The following is a 14266-nucleotide window of genomic DNA, read 5'->3' as shown; positions in this document are numbered from 1 at the left end:
CACTGCCAATGTGGTTGACAAGGATCACAATGTTCTTCATAAAACCCCGGATGTGCCACAATTGCGGCACACAACCTGTGCTGCCAGCCATACATACCACTGCTTTATTTTATTTGGTAATTAAAATCAATTTAATGTTTGGGGCTCTTTTCAAACTGGACAATGTATGCAGGACAACAATGTCTATTCACTCTAGACCTGACAGATGATTCCCCTACTCAACCCAGCCATTCTTCACCAGTGCTTGTATAAGGCCACGCTTCCACAAGAAACACCACTGAGCAGTGATTGGGTGCTAAAGCAAAGCCTCTGTTGCCTCAACCACTGTGGAGAGCCCTCCAGCATTCGATGAACTGTGTGTTCCGATTTCTGGTACTGGGCTGTTTTCTCCACAACCTGGAAATTATGAGGACACAGCCCTTCCCACTACGGATCCAGCAATAGATTTAGGAGGAGGAGGCAGTGGTCACAATCCACGTTTTGAATTGAATTGCTCATAAGTGCCTCATTTGACTCCAGTTCCCCTTCATCCCACAATTTGTTCACCACGTCAGATTTCGGAAGCTAATCATTTTAGCCCCATTAATTCGTACACTATTACCATTAAAACAAACTCTCCATCAATCCCAACATTCTGCATCACTATGATCTATTCATGGCTCAAATTAAAGCACAGTGATACAGGAATAACCTTCCACGCTTTCAAAAATGTACCAACTGCAGCACCAATTGCTGGTGCAGGGTAGGTGGACAGCAGTCTGCTTCTGCAGCAACCGCATCTTCAGTAGGTGTCTTCCACTCAAGGAACTTTGGCATAGAGTTGATGAGCTAGAGTCTGAGCTTTGTACTGAAATGCATCAGAGAGGGGGGAAGTTACGTTGACATTTTGTTCCAAGAGGCTGTCACATCCCTTAGGTTAGGTAAATCAGATTTAGTCCATGGTCAAGGATAGGAGGATGTGACTACGAGTGAGGCATGTATGGGGATCCAGAAGGTAGTGCTGGAGGAGTCACAGCCCTTGCACTTGTACAAGGTCCAAGGTTCTTGCAACCTGTGTGGGTTGCAGCAACCTGCGAGAGCAGGGGCTGCAGGGAGGATGAGCACACTGACCACCGCACTGTGGTACAGGGGACCATTCAAGTGGGGGGAATAAAAATGAATGTACTGGTACTGGGGATGTGGTTAAGGATAGATAATGTTCTCTGGAACCAGGGGTATAACTCTCGAAGGCTGTGGGTTAAGAACATCTCTTCTAGGCTGGAGAGGAACTTGGAGTGGGAGGGGAAGGGTCCAGTTGTCACGACCCACTTTGTTACCAATAACACAGGGAGAGTATCTGTGAAGTTAGTATGAGCAGCTAGGCTAAATTAAAAAAGTAGAACCACAAAAGTAATAACCTCTGGATTACTACCTGAGCCACAAGCAAATTGGCATAGGGTAAATAAGATCAGGAAGTTGAATGAGCTTTTATTAATTATTTTACGCTATGTTGGCATTGCTGGCTAGGCCAGCATTTATTGCCCTTGAGAAGGTAGTGATGGGCTGCCTTCTTGAGCTGTTGCAGTCTATGTGGTGTAGGTGCAGCCAAAATGCTCCAGGATTTTGACTCAGCAACATTAAAGGAACGGCGATATAGTTCCAAGTCAGCATGGTATGAGGCTTGGAAGGGAACTTCCAGATGGTGGTTCCCATGCATCTGCTGCCTTGTTATTCAAAGTGGTAGAGGCCACAGTTTTGGAAGGTGCAGTTGAAGGAGCCTTGGTGATTGCTGCAGTGCATCTTGTATGTGGTACACACTGCTGTTACTCCGTGTCATGGTGGAGGGAGTGTATGTTGAAGTTGGTAGATGAGGTGCCAATCAAGCATGCTGCTTTGTCCTGGATGGTGTCGAGCTTCTTCAGTGTTGTTGGAGCTGCACGCATCCAGACAACTGGAGAGTATTCCATTACACTCCTGATTTGTGCCTTGTAGATAGTGAACAGGAGGTGAGTTCCTGCTGTAACATCTTTAATAATAGCTTCTCACATTTTCCCTATGACAAATGTTAATATAACTGGCCTGTACTTTCCTGCTTTCTCTCTCTCCTTTTTTAAATAAAGAAGTTACATTTGCTTTTTCCCAATCTAATGGAGCCTTCCCTGAATCCAGGGAGTTTTGGAAAATTAAAACCAACACATCAGCAATCTCACTAGCCACTTCTTTCAAGTCCCTAGGATGAAGTCCACCAGTTAACCACAGATGCTGGAACATCCCCTTGGAAGTTTTCTTTCTCATTGGAATGCATCTAATCTGTGTATTCTAAAATATCCCTTCAAATGTCTGCCACTACATCTCTTTCGAGCTATCCCTTAATCTCATTTGACAGTTCATTTTAGCTAGCTCTGCTTTCATGTCCTCATGATTGCCCTTATTTAAATTTAAAATAACAGTCTCAGACCCACTCTTCTCTCCCTCAAACTAAATGTAGAATTCAATAATATTATGATTGCTGCCACCCAGGGGTGCCTTCACTATGAGGTTATCAATTAATCCTATCTCGTTGCACAATACCAGATCTAGTCTAGCCTGCTCTCTGGTTGGCTCCAGAAAATGCTGTTCTAAGAAACTATCCCGAAAACATTCTATGAACTCATCTATGCCATTTTTGCCCATCTAATTTTTCCAGTCTATATATAGATTAAAATTGCCCATGATTATTGCTGTAACTTTCTGACAAGTACCCATTATCTCTTCCTTAATACTTTGCCCTACCGTGTGGTTACAATTAGGAGGCTTGTACACCACTCCCACAAGCGACTTCTTGCCCTTATCATTTCTCATCTCAACCCAATACGCTTCAACATCCTGGTTTCCTGAACTTAGGTCATTCCTCTTTATTGTGCTAATACCATAATTAACAGAACCACCCCTTCACCTTTTCCTAACTTCCTATATTTCCTAAATGTCACATACCCTTCAACATTCAGTCCCAATGTATATCATCCTGTAGCCATATACCTGTAATGGCTATCATATCGTACTTATTTATTTCCATTAGCACTATCAGTTCATCTGTTTTGTTTCGAATGCTACGTGCATTTAGATACAGAGCCGTTAGTTTTGTCCTTTTATTATTTTTGTAATATCTAGCCTTATCTGCTTATGTACTCTTAGATTTGTAATATCTAGCCTTATCTGCTTATATACTCTTAGATTTATACTCTCTGTCCCTTCCTGTCACATTCTGTTTATCATTTCCCATATTAGTACCTTTCTCTCTTGCCTTGTCTCTACTCTTTATCTCTACATTTTCCCAAATTTGATCCCTTGCCCCCACTATTTAGTTTAAAGCCCTCTCTACTTCCCTAGTTATGTGACTCGCTAAAACACCAACCCCAACACAGTTCAGGTGTAGACCATCCCAATGGTACAGCCCCCACTTTCCTCAGTACTGATGACAGTAACCCTTGAACCAGAACCCACTTCTCCCACACCAGTTTTTGAGCCACACATCCATCTCTCTAATCTTATTTTCCCCATGCCAGTTTGCACATGGCTCAGGTAATAATCCAGAGATTATTACCTTTGAGGTTCTGCTACTTAATTTGGTGTCTAACTCCTCATACTGAATATGCAGAACCTCCTTCCTTGTCTTGCCTATGTCGTTGGTACGTACATGGACCATGACAACTGGATCCTCCCTCTCCCACTGTAATGTCCTCTCCAACCCTGAGAAGATGTCCCAAACACTGGCACTGGGCAGGAAACATAGCTGTCTGGACTCTCGCTCTCTGTTACAGAGAACAGTGTCAATACTGTCCCCTACCACGACATTCCTTTTTGCTGCCCCAGTTGAATAGCTTCCTGTAGCACAGTGCCATGGTCAGTCAGCTCATCTACCCTGCAGTCCCCACTCCCATCCAAACAAGTGAAAGAATCTTAAACCTGTTAGACAATTGAAGAGGCTGACACTCCTGCACCGCTGTGCTCTGGGTCCCTTTACCTGCCTCATTTGCAGTCATATCCTCCTGTCCCTGACCACCTTCCAAATCAGAAGACCATTTCTTAAGGGGTGTGACCGTCTCCTAGCACAAAGTGTCCAGATAACTTTCCCCCTCCTTGATGTGTTGCAGAGTCTGCAGTTCAGCCTCCAGCTCTATGACTCTGAGCCAAAACAACTCAAGCTGCAGACATTTATTACAGACATGTTTGCCCTGGATTACACTGGCATCTAGGAGCTCCCATATGCTGCAGCCTTGACACATGATCTGTCCTGCCTGCCTCATGTGCCTTAATTAATTAATTCATTCATTTATTCAATATTTATTTTCCTTTATGTATGTATCTATTTATCTTACCACAAATTCCTGTACTATATGAACTGTGGGAATAGAATAGACCTTAACCAGTTACTGGATACTCACCAGATACTCACCAAACAGCTAGCTTCTTCCCCTGTCGTAGAGCAAGAACCAATTCATTTCCAATTCTGTATTTTCAGCCCAGGGAAGCCACTCTGGGATTAGGAACAACCTTCCAGCTTTCTCTCTTCCATTCACTCAAAATCATCGTATGTTCTGAGTTCCGTTAAGAGGAAGATGAACACTGACCCCTCAGCCAGGCTTTCTAACCATGAAGCTGCGAGTCCAATAACAAATTTTCCACACCGCAAGATATAATATTGTGGATTGACTGAATGCACCCACTCTACAGGGCTTTAGCCAATACCACATCTACGAAGTACATCAATAGTCACACTGCTAGAAACAGACCTCACCACCTCTGAAAATCTGTGTTAAATACTGAAATTTAATATGGACCATTTAAATTGCTGCACAACTACTGAATTCAAAAACAAAGCAGCTGATAGTCACATTCCTTGCACATCTGAAATGTTGCAAAATTTGAAGAAACACATTTCATAACATTCCGGACAACGTTTAAAAAGCTGAAATATCAGGCATGAATGTCCTTGGAGTGGCAATCAGCTTTGGATTGCCACTCAGTTCCCAGCTTTTTACCTTTTTAAAAATATTATCTCACCTGATAAATGTCTAAGGAAAGTGGATAGAATTTGGGGGGTTTGCCGGGGGGGGGGTCGTCAGGTGTGTGTGTGTGTGGGGGGGGGGGGAGGCGTCGGGGGGGTCAGGGGTTGGGAGGTCAGGGGTTGGACCTTCTGTAGGCAAATTATATTTGTGTGCGCATTCACCTGGAAATTGTGCTCCAGGTCATTGTCGCCTCTTTCTCTGAAACATATGAGAAAATGGTCCTTTCATTAAACACCTGGAAAACTAAGATCATCTTCCAACCAGCTCCCACTGCAAAACACTTTCCCCCATCAACTAAGATCAACAGCAGGATCATGGAAAATGTGGACCATTTTCCATATCTTGGGAGCCTCTTCTTGATGAAGGCAGAAATATACGACAAAATTCATCATTGCCTCCAATATTCCAGCTCAGATTCACAGACTTCAGCTGACTCAAACTTGAGACTAAGGCCATGGTTTATCAGACAACAGTGATCCCCATGCTATATGCTTTGGAGACTTGGACAGCCTACAGCAGGCACCTCAAAGCAATAGAGAAGTACCATCAGTGGTGCCTTTGCAAGATAATCCAAGTCTCGTGGCAAGAAAGATGAACCAGGAGTAGTATTCTCTCTCAAGCCAGCATGCCCAACATTGAGGTGCTAATCCTTCAAAACCAGCTTCATGAAGTAGGACATACCATTCATATGCACCAGTCTCCTGAAGCAACTGTTTTACTCAGAGCTTGTCGCAGCAGGAGAGTCCTAGAAGGATGGAGGGGACACTTTTGGGATTTCCTCAAAGCATCTCTGAAGAGGTCAAACATCCCCGCCGACCCATGAGAGAGCTTGCCCTGTGACAGATCAAAATGGAGAAGGTTCATCCAGGAAGACATCAAACACATTGAGTGACTTCATTGGGAATACGCAGAGGTGAAGTTAAGGAAAGAGCACAGAAACCAGCAAACATCTCATCGACCCAACCCTTCAAGCACCACCTGCCTTGCAAGTGGCAGAATCTGCAGGTCACACATTGGACTTATCATCCATTTTAGAACCCTTTGAATCAGATTGGAAGCAAGTCACCCTTGATCCTGAGGGTCTGCCTAAGAGTAAAGGTGCTTCAAGATATTGCTGTTAGTACTGCAGGAATAGAATTAGTACCAGCACTGGCAGAGTGAAGGATTCATTAGTGCTGCGAGATAAAATTGAGACACACACTTCCACTAGGAATCCTAACAATGTCTTCATACATGTGTTAATTTTTATAAAGCAATCTGAAAGTTGATGACCTGCATCCACCCACCCATTTAATTTTAGAGATTTCCTTTTTCTACATCATTTGTTTCAAACCAGGAAGGTGAATCGATAACATTTTCTCTTATATTTAGTCGAGAATATTATCCCTCAAAGAACAATTATCTTTTTTGTAACCCTACATAACATTCTATGGGCATATTATCTTCAATATGCGTCATTGTACAGAATCTCTTTACAGAATTTTTTTTTGACAAATGGAATTCCATATCACTATTTCCACAAAGCCAGTATTTCAGTAGCCAAAGTACTTTTTAACCATTCTCTTTATCTTCTTAACTTCCCAAGCTGAAGGACAACATTTTTCATTTTCACTAGTAAGAAATATGAAACCGGCTGCACTAGAATAGCCACAAGAAAGATTAGTATTTGCAGCATTGCTAAAATGACTAGTTTCATGTTCACCTAAGGATGGGAAATTAAGAACACTTTTATCAATTATTTTTTTCAATTCTTTATTTGCTCTTAAACTATTTTTGGCTTTCGGATGTTCATTGCAGTCCTTACCTCCAATCTTATGAGTACACCGGCCCAGAACAATGGAATCTCTCACCGATAGCATAGCATTGTAATAAAAGTACTGATATCTAATTGAGCACAATAAACATTAGGTAAATATATGGTAGATGAATGTTCAATGTTGACAGTTTAAAGATCAACTTAGAATTTTCAGTGACTCTCTGGTGAAGCCTACATCAGGAACGTGTCAAAAATCGCACTGAATATCTGGTAATATCGCCGTATACACTTGAAAGATGATCTACGTCGCTGCCAACTGGTACTAGCATAGGTGGATGGGCATTGACCAGGAAAACTGCTCGTGCACAGGTGGACACAATAGGGAACGCAAAGATGCCTTCCAGCCCGTCGTCAGGAAATATTCAGTGTTAATCTGCAGGCATAGCCCTCAGCTCCAAGTCACTTGTCATTTTAATTCTCTGCCCCACCCTTACTCTGACCTCTCTATTCTCATCCTCCTACACTATTCCAATGAAGCTCCAGGTAAACTTGAGGAACTACGTCACATCTTTTGATGAAGCTCTTTAGAGCTTTCAGGCTCAAAATTGGGCTGAGATCACTACCCCTGTCCCCTTTCTTGGGCAACAGCTGTTAATGATGAATGTGCAATTTGCGTTTAAACCCCTGTTTTTATTTCAGATTTCCAGCATTCACAGTAGCAGCTTTGCTCGAGTTGAGTCGCTGCCTCAGGCTGGCAGGAGTGGATCAGGAAAAGCTGGGAGGACATCCGGTTGCAGAGGACCGGAGAGGATAAGGCAAGGCTGGAGCAGCAGGGCTGCATTTGTTGGGAAGCCGGCTGGTTCGCAGCGCTCTGTCCTGTTTGATGTGCAGTGCGGCGAAAGTAGCGATTTGCTTTAGTTTATTGGTGATAATGTCAAAGGTGGGGTCAGTCGCAGCTCGATTCAAATCGATAGATTATGAAATCAGTGGCCGAGTGCAGGGTAAGTGTGGGGATAAAAATAGAGCCTTCGCCATGTAGTCTGGTCAAAACAGCCGGGGAATTCAGTCGGACATTCGCTTTCCAACGCGGTGTTTGTGGTTTATAAAATTGCGGTTGGATACATCTGCAGCTGAATTTAATTAAAACAGGGAGGTTTTATTTTGTAACTAAAATAGGAAAGGGTTGGGTTTAAGGGGCCTAACGCCCCTCCTACATCAACCCAGAAAGGGCAGTACTTCTGGAAAATGCCGATTAGGAAGCGCTAGTTTGTTTTCGATCAAGAGACTCGTAGGTTGAATGGTAAATTAATGTGGAAAATATAAAATGTTCATATTGGATAAGCAGAGAGTCATTGGAAATGGGATATTTGTTGAGGTTCTGTCCTTGAGGCGCCAACTTGAGAATAGCGGCGGAAAGCTAACATTTTCTTACCCACTGAAGGCTGTTCATGAAATATTAATATGTCTTTTTCCACAGTCACCTGGGTTAAGAGTTTGTGCGCAAGTTTACAGCCGTCAATTATTCTATTCTGGTAACTAGCGTGGCTGTCGAAGGCCTTTTAGCATTTGGTCATTGAGTTGTCACGCGGTCTTCCAGAGTATCCTGCAAAAACAAAATGATGCTGGAAATTGAAATAAAACAAGAAAATACTCGGGTCTGGCAGCATCGGTGGGGAAAGAGAAACAGAGTTATCGTTTCAACTTTGTGATCTTTCCTTATCGACCTGAAATTTTAATTTTCTCTCTCCACAGTTAGTACCAAACCTACTATTTCCAGCATTTTCGGTAACCATTTAAAATATATTGGAAGTCTTATACATAATAGGCAATATCTCCTTGCCATGATTATTTCTTTTAATATTCAGTAAAAAAAATGCAACAAATTGAGAAAGAAATTTGAAACTGTAAGGCAATGACTGCTATGAGCTTATGAAAACTGGAAGTGTTGAATTGCCAAGCAGGAGATTAACAATTAAGAGGGAACTATTTGAATCATTCAAAATGCTTTTTGAATAAACATTTTATCATTTTTCCTCAGTACAAATTTATGATGTTCAAATCATACTTTATTAAAATACTGGAAAGCTACATTGTCTACAATAGCAAACAGCACAATTACATTTACCCACTGAATTATCTTGCATTTTAAATTTTATCATTAACTTTTTTTAAGGCTTTGATCAGTTATTGTTTCCTCAGAATAGTTGAAGCAAGCCAACTATGCATTCTGAGCACACAATACATCAGCAGTTTTGAAACTAATTGAAAGGGCATAATCCCCATTCTGCAAGTCTGGTCAATTCTCACAGAATCCCAGTATTAACGTTTACTGCACTCTCTTAAGAATATAGGTCTGGTTTGGCTTCTATTTTGAATTGAGCTCCCCTGTATTCTTAAATCTGAGGAACAGTTACATTCATCGCCAATTTTTTTTGCCATCCACTGCACTACATAACTGGACTATGCAGAACTACATATTTCTGATGGTGGAAGCATAAACGGAAATCGCCAGAAACACTCGGGAGGACGGGCACCACCTGTGGAGAGAGAAGCAGAGCAAATGGACTAAATTTCCCCATTGAAGGTGGGGAACAGGAGTTGGATTCAGGTCCCAAATTCGTCTCTGGTGGGACACTGATTTAAAGTCAAGGTCTTTGTGGGTGAGCTCTTAAATGACATGGAGTCAGGTCCCCTGGCCAATTAATGGTGGCAGGCAGACTCTGGAAGCTGGAAGGCCAATTAGCAGTCTTCAACTTCAGAGAAATATCTGGCTACAGTACAAGGTGCCCTCTCGGCCATTTTTTAAAAACTTTACTGAAAAGAACAAAAATAGCCAGACCACCAATGTGGGGAGAGGTCCTCTACATGGTGGCCTTTGGTTGTACCTCCACCCAGGTAGGCAGGGAGTACCTGTAGGCCTGTGAGGAGTGCTGGCATCTCAGCCTGACACTGGGTGCACACCTCCAGGTAGTTGATCTGTCCCCCCCACCCTGTCATGTCAGAGAACTGTAGGTTGACTGGAAAATCCCAGCCTACTGCCATTACCTACCTTTTAACAAAACTCTTAATAAGCCAGATTGCCTGTCTCGGGCTGGGTAATCTTCGCAGGCTCTGAACAAGATGGCCATCGCCAGGAACGGGGCTGTGAAGCCTGCGCGCAAGCCAGCTTAGTAATTTTCAGGCTCTGTCCACCTCTGTTCACGATGTCAGCAGGGTCTGAATATTCAGCCTGAGGTTTCAGGTCGATGACCTTTTTGCCAGAACTGGAAAACATAACAGGTTTTTCAGCAAGTGCAGGGAAAGGGGAGGAAAGAACAAAAGGGAAAGTGTGTGAGAAGGTAGAAGGCTGAAGTACTTAAATGAACAGAAGAATCATTACTAGCAACTGCTGTCTGAAATAATGGGAGCAGTGTTTAAGATCTGAAATTGTTGAACTAGTCCGGAAGGCTGCAGAGTGTCTAATCAAAAGATGAGGTGCTGTTCCTCAAACTTGCATTGAGCTTCATTGGAACAGTATAGGAGACAAGTGGCAGAGAGGTCAGCAGGATGGGGAATTAAAATAGCAAGCAACTGAAAGTTCAGGGAAACTGGCAAACTAAACTAAACTGAACTGTTCAACGAAGTGATCACCGAATCTGCATTTGGTCTCCCCATTTAGAGGAGACTATCACGAGCAGTGAATGCACTATATTAAATTTTAAATGTTAAAGGGGAGGTGGTGGCATAGTGATATTGTCACTGGACTAGTATTCCAGAGTCCCAGGGTAATACTCTAGGGACCCGGGTTCAAATCCCACCACGGCAGATGGTGAAACTTAAATTCAATAAAAATCTGGAATTAAAAGTCTGATGATGATCATGAAACCATTGCAGATTGTCGTAAAAATCCATCTGGTTCACTAATGTCCTTACAGACCTGACCTGGTCTGGCCTACATGTGACTCTAGACCCACAGCAATGTGGTTGACTCTTAAATGCCCTCTGAACAAGGGCAATTAGGGATGGGCAATAAATGCTGGTCTAGCTGGTGACACCCACATCCCATGAACGAATCTTAAAAAAAAGTTTAGAAGTACAAGTAAATTGCTATTTTGTCTGGAAGGAGTGATTGGGTCCCTGGATGATGGGAAGGGAGGAAGTGAAAGGGCAGGTGCTGCATCTCCTGTATTTGCGTGGGAAGGGCAGTGGGTGTTTGACTGATGGAAGACTGGACAAGGGTGTTGTGGAGGAAATGGTCCACTTGGAATGGTAAAAGGGGATGATGTGTTTGGTCACGGCATCACTGTAAGCAGTGGAAATAGTGAAGAATGATTTGTTGAATGTGGAGGCTGGTGGGATGGAAAATGAAGACTAGCAGAACACTATTGTGATTCCAGGGGAGAGAAGAATGGGTAGGGCAAAAATGCCTGCAGTGGGATGGACACAGTTGAGGGCCCTACCAGCTATGGTGGAAGGATTGTGGAAAAAGAGAAAATGCATCGGAAACACTGGTGTGTGCGATGCATTGTCAGAACAGATGAGTTGGAGAATGACATAGAGTTGGTACAGAAAGTGGGGTGGAAGGAAGTGTAATCAAGGTAGCTGTGGGAGTTAATGCAGTTACTGTAGCCATTAGTTGGCCCCCTATCCCCAGAATGGTGATCCAAGAAAGGAAAGGGAAGAGTTGGAGATGGATCCATGAAGGCAATGTGGGTGGAAATTTGAAACAATGTTGATGAAATTTTAGTTCAGAGTGAGAGCAGCAAGCAATACACGGAATCGTGAATGTACAGGAAAAATAAAGGAGGGATGGGACCTGAGTAGGATTAGAACATAGAATGCTTGTTGTATTCCACACATAGACAGGAATAGCCAGGACCCATACTATTCCCATAGTGACATTTTATTTGGAGAAAGAGGAATCAAAGGAGTTGCTGTTCAATGTAAGAGCAAATTTAGCCAGGCAGAGAAGGATGTGGGTGGATGGGAACTGGTTGAACCTCCATTCAAGGAAGAAGTGGAGAGCTCATATCCCATCCTTGTGCGGGATGGAGGTATAAAGGCCCTGGACATCCATGGTGAAAAGGAAGCTGTTAGAGCCTGGAAACTCGAAATTATTAATGTATTGGAGGATGTCAGAAAGGATTCAGATATAGGTTGGGATGGTGGGAAGGAGGTGGGACACAAGGAGAGAGAAAAAAATCAAGGTAGGAAAATAAGTTTGGGACAAGAAAACAAGGTCTACCAGGGCGATCTTGGGAAAGAAGTAGAAGCAAGCTGCGTGGGGTTTGGTAATAACTTGAGCAGGGTTAGCAGAATTAGGCTGCAAAGATAAACCAGCTGTCCACCCCGAATGCTGGCTTGACTGTCCACCTACCCTAAATTCTTGCTGGCTTAAGTGCCTCCTGGCCTGCCTGCTTCAAATGCAGTTCACACGTTCTCGAAGTGCTTTCAGCCCAGTTCAACCCCCAGTTTCCGAGGCAGGCAACTCAGCTGCTTGTTTCCTGACTCAAGGGCATCCCAACCCATTTCTATCTGCCCAACCCAAGTACTTATCAATCTATTTATTCATCCATATGCCAACTTGGCCTGTTTTTGGCTGGAAAGAGGAGAGTGAAAGCGAGAGGAAGCAAAATTTGAACATTGGAAGGTATAAAAATGAAGAACATCCGGTCCATCAAGTTTGTTCATACAGCCACGCTGCAACTTATGCACATGCGCATCATAAATTTTCACCAACAATTAGCTGGAGCATCAACAGGCATTGATTGAACAAGGTCCACCAGACCAGAGTATCTGAGAGACATTCCCACTACGCCACCTGCTTTCTCTTAAGTAGTGATGTTGGCTGCAGCCAGGAACTCGTTCAGCTCCTTTTGAACATTTGCGGTGAAACCACATTCATTGCCCAAGCTGGAAATTTTTTCCATAGGGCATCAACGATCTGACACTTAACCTGGTTCTACGCATACGGAACCTATGCTCACGTCTTCTGGTCCTCCATAACCTATTTAAAAACAGCCTGCCTACATGTAATGAATCTAATCCTTCCATTATTTTAACAACTTCATTTAAATCATCTTAAAGTCTGTGCTATATTGACGAGAAGAGCAAGTAGTAAAGGAGGAGGGCAAAAGAATGGGAAGTGTAACCAGAGAAAGAACTAGAACCCAAACAGGAGAGAGACCAGCATGGAGGAATAGAAAGGCACATTATTGAAGGAAGTGAAAGTGAGATTTTCTTTGTAAATCTATCAGTACCATATTCTTAGAGGGGCACAAAAAGCTGACTTTTTGGCAGAGTTTGACCCACAAAGTTTGAAAACTAGTGAATTAGACTGTTTTCAATGGTATTTAATATCAGAAGGGGTGGTGGAGTGAGGTGGAGAAGGTTAGGAAGTGTCTAGGATGGTCAGCTATTTGCCAGGATGGGGTAGGGATCTATCTGTGGTAAGGGAGACTTGCACTTTCCATGTGAGGCCCAGAGAAGCATTCTGACTCCTTCTTACCCCACAAAGGAAGCCTTCCTGGAATGGTCTCTTTGGTCCTCAAAAATGGTTGTTGCTGCCAGGTTTGCTAAAGTGGGCCCTACTCTTTTTCTGGCAAAGTTGAAGTCAATGTCCTATTGATAGCAATTGGACCTGACTTAGATGGGCACCTCAAACATATGAAATATCAAGCATGTTAAAATAATGACGGAGTAGAAATGGTCACCAACTCCATTTTAACTGTCCACTGTGCAGAGAGAATTAAAATTCCCACCCACAAATTAGTACTGAGGAAAAAATGATAAGCAAAATTATCTTCCAAAAACATTGAGTGTTTTAATTGAGTGTATGAAACATTTATGAGAAATTCTTTGTAATTTTGAGTTTCCCGTTATAAAATATTTACAGTGGATTTTTCAAAGGTTTAAATAGGAAGTTGTTAATTTTCATGCTGACATAAAAATATTAGGAAGCTTGTGGGCAGGAGGCACAGGCTGTATGTAGATTTTTAAGTATGTTCTGCCCTTCAAACCAGTTTTATGTAAAATAATCTAACGTATCATGCTTTTGTAGGATAATATGGTTGATCTGTGTTTCTTTCTCTTATTCCATACAGGGGTCTGTTTCAGAATGGTAAGGTGACTACTACAACATCATTCAATACTCTTAAAGATCAGTGAAATGGTGGTTCCTAATTTGTTGAGATAGACCTTTTATGAACTTCTCATTAACTTCTGATTATTATTCTAATTCTTTCAATAAATAATGTTTGAAACCTGTTTTTGTTCACCTCTACCATGCAGCACACACTAAGACCTACCAAAATGGTAGCAGTTGCCATTATTTGGACTCAGTCAATGCCAGTTTTGATTCAGCTGTATAGAGGTGCATGGAGCGGGCATGTTAGCTTGTCCTCTTGTGTTTATTTGTTTGAAATGGGGAACAAATTATGTAGAAGTCATTGCACAATTCCAGGCACCTCCTCCATTCCCTCTTCCACTTTGCAATCAATTGAGA

At 42.6% G+C, this 14266-nt stretch overlaps 1 protein-coding gene across 4 annotated transcripts in view; it reads left to right on the top strand.

Annotated features, from left to right (window-relative positions):
• The first annotated feature begins 7509 nt into the window (after positions 1–7509).
• The window catches only part of LOC144689683 (acylphosphatase-2-like), a 140047-nt gene continuing 133290 nt past the window's right edge, over positions 7510–14266 (top strand). Inside the window, exons 1-2 of one of the 4 annotated variants that reach the window (XM_078556973.1) lie at positions 7510–7784; positions 13866–13882. In XM_078556973.1, coding sequence (XP_078413099.1) covers positions 7667–7784; positions 13866–13882 — 135 coding nt within the window. In that variant the 5' untranslated portion in view covers positions 7510–7666. The remainder of the gene's footprint in view (positions 7785–13865; positions 13883–14266) is intronic. The other 3 variants (XM_078556975.1, XM_078556974.1, XM_078556976.1) reach the window with 3 other exon arrangements.

The sequence above is a fragment of the Cetorhinus maximus genome, chromosome 14, assembly GCF_964194155.1.
Source record: "Cetorhinus maximus chromosome 14, sCetMax3.hap1.1, whole genome shotgun sequence".
NCBI classification, from domain to species: domain Eukaryota; kingdom Metazoa; phylum Chordata; class Chondrichthyes; order Lamniformes; family Cetorhinidae; genus Cetorhinus; species Cetorhinus maximus.
Note: the sequence above shows the minus strand (reverse complement) of the source record. Positions and strands in the feature narration are given on the sequence as shown.